Source organism: Bombus pyrosoma, linkage group LG18 (assembly GCF_014825855.1).
Source record: "Bombus pyrosoma isolate SC7728 linkage group LG18, ASM1482585v1, whole genome shotgun sequence".
Taxonomy (NCBI): domain Eukaryota; kingdom Metazoa; phylum Arthropoda; class Insecta; order Hymenoptera; family Apidae; genus Bombus; species Bombus pyrosoma.
This window is the reverse complement of record NC_057787.1, coordinates 2,830,173-2,832,729: the sequence shown is the minus strand read 5'-3', so window position 1 is coordinate 2,832,729 and position 2,557 is coordinate 2,830,173. Positions and strand designations below refer to the sequence as shown.

Sequence of the window (2,557 nt, the reverse complement as noted above, 5' to 3'; positions counted from 1 at the left end):
CCTGTCACAAAATGTAAATTTACATTTTACACGACATCCACATACTTACTATATACTTTCAACAGATATTAAACGACATATTAAAAAACGAAAATTTTTAATCGAAATAAGGGCTATTAGAGTAACTGAATACAATATCTTCCCAATTCCACAAATTTGTTGATTCGAATTTTGTAACAACGTGATACCCTCGTTGCTTCTAGGTAGAACAATTTTACATGCACAAAAAGAAATACCTCGACGGTTATAAACCTGCATATTGCACATTGGAAGGAGTAGAATATGATTGTTTTGCTAATATCATCAAACTGCTGAAGAGAGTTAGATAAACTGTAGTGTCTTCAAGGACATGAACGAACGTTTTCCGATTTAAAAATATCAGAACGAGATGTTACGAGATATCGAAGGATGTTGATATTCTAATATGACTTGTAACTCTTCCTGATCAAAGAAGGTTAAAACAAAGGTATAAGGTGAGATTGTTAGATCCTAAAAACAGAGATTATTGTAAAAAAGTACGAGAGTCAGATTGGTCTAGCTGAAACGAATTAAGTTGCGTGAAAATTCAACTAGCATAGCATCTAGATCTAATGATTTATCATCTGCGATAGCACTATATACCTCTGCGATGCTTTTGCGAAAGTCGAAGACTTGCGAGCCTGAAAGCACCGCTCTGGCTCACTAGTGAGAAGCGTAAAAGGAACATCTAGCTCCGCTGTCTTAGCTACTCGATGTACACTTGTCATACTCTGGCCAAACTCATGGATTTTTGCGCTCGACATGTTGATGCGTCACATCTTTTTATTCCACCAATTTCTACATTCTGCAATCTTCGCATAACATATTATACCAAGGATTATTTTATCCGTATATTTATATAATGGTAAAATGGAAACTCGTTTACATTTATGCCAGTTAATTTATTATTCGTAAGGTTTACGAATGCCAGGACTGGAAGGTCTTCAAACACACCGGGTTGCATTGTAATGATCTTATTATCAGCCAGATCCAGCTCGTTCAAATCCGTTAGTCCATGAAACATTGCAAAGATAATTGCAGTTAGTTGATTCGTGCTCAGGTGCAGCTGCTTCAAGTAATTCATGTCTAGGAACGATGCTAGCTCGATATTTGCTATTTGATTGTAGTCTAAGTTCAAATCATTTGAACCGATTAATTGTTTGTAATCGATGTAAGACACTCTACTTAACTGATTTCCTTCCAATGTGAGACAGCTCAATCTGGACAATCCTTGTAGGATTCCTGGCTGGATGATGGTTAGTTTATCGTTTCCCAATTCCAGAAGATTCAATCCTACAATACATCTACAAACTCCAGGCTCTACGCTAATAACCTTATTATCGTTTAACCGGAGGCGAATATACTGCTGTAACCGAGCTCCTGTCGATCGGTTCGACGTCGTTCAATCCGAAATTCAGCCCCAACAAATGCAGCACGTCCGCGAACGAGGTCTTGGGATATCTCGTTAATCTTATTGTACATCAGATACAGGAAACTCAATTGCTTCGGTTCTGAGAACAGATTTGGCAACAGTGGTATGACATTGTACGTTAGGTTTAGCCAGAATACATTTTTTAACCCTTTAAACGATCCCTTCTTCATTTTTCAAGGTTCAATCTCACAGGTGTTCAATTTTTGAAACCGTTTTCCCCGATACACCCACACGTTCAAGTGGAGGATCTTTGATTCTAAGTCAGATTCTTGTACGATGACGTCCAACTGGTTTTCCATTTTGTCACACACCTCGTACTTTCCTATCTGTCTGCACGCCTGTTCTTGCACCGATCGACCGATAGGCGAAATCAGTAAGACGAGTATCGAGGAAAGTCAGATGGCCAGTGAAGATATTAAGAAGAATAAAATGGATAGAAATAATTTAAACATCTTGAGATCGAGTTTTCGCGCCACAGACTAAGCGATTGACGACGATCGGATCGTGACTGACGTGCCACTCTGGATATTTATTGGTTTAGCAGCTCTGTTAGATGGAAGCAACGACCTCTATACCGTTTAGGTTGATGGGGGATTCGCTAGGTGCCACTTACGTGTTAAAATAATGTTCGAGCGGTGATATAATGGACATAAACGAGGAGGAATTTTTATAATGAGATTTTTGTTGAAATATTGAATATATCAATTTTTTATCCATTTTAAAATTTTATAGTATACATTTACCTTTGCATAAGTTTTGAAGCAAATAGTAATTGCTAAAGGATTTAAGAAGTTAGAGTTGAAATATATTGTGAATTAATCGTTTCTCGAACACTTTAGCTGAATATTTTGTTCGTAGGATAACGAGATGTGAAGAAAGGGGGAAGGTGTCCATTAAAATTCCATCCATTTAAATTCGTCCAGTGGAAAAATATTAAAGTTCATGCTTTTGTATATCTATAGATCCAGATAGTTTTTAATTTGAAAATTGCAGTTTACCTTGATGTAATTTAAATTTGTATAATTGCAAGGGGAAATAGAATATCTATATAGAAATCACGAGTTTCAGGGGTATATTATTTTTTAGAAAATTAATCAAATATGTTAT

The 2,557-nt window shown here is 36.5% G+C and overlaps 1 protein-coding gene across 1 annotated transcript; it reads right to left on the bottom strand.

Moving 5' to 3' along the window:
• Positions 1–63: 63 nt before the first annotated feature.
• Positions 64–1,945, bottom strand: LOC122577338 (leucine-rich repeat transmembrane neuronal protein 4-like). The gene is given in 3 exon segments (XM_043748627.1): positions 64–823; positions 905–1,355; positions 1,358–1,945. Coding segments are annotated over 3 exon segments (795 nt in total). The 5' UTR covers positions 1,621–1,945; the 3' UTR covers positions 64–742.
• Positions 1,946–2,557: the final 612 nt, after the last annotated feature.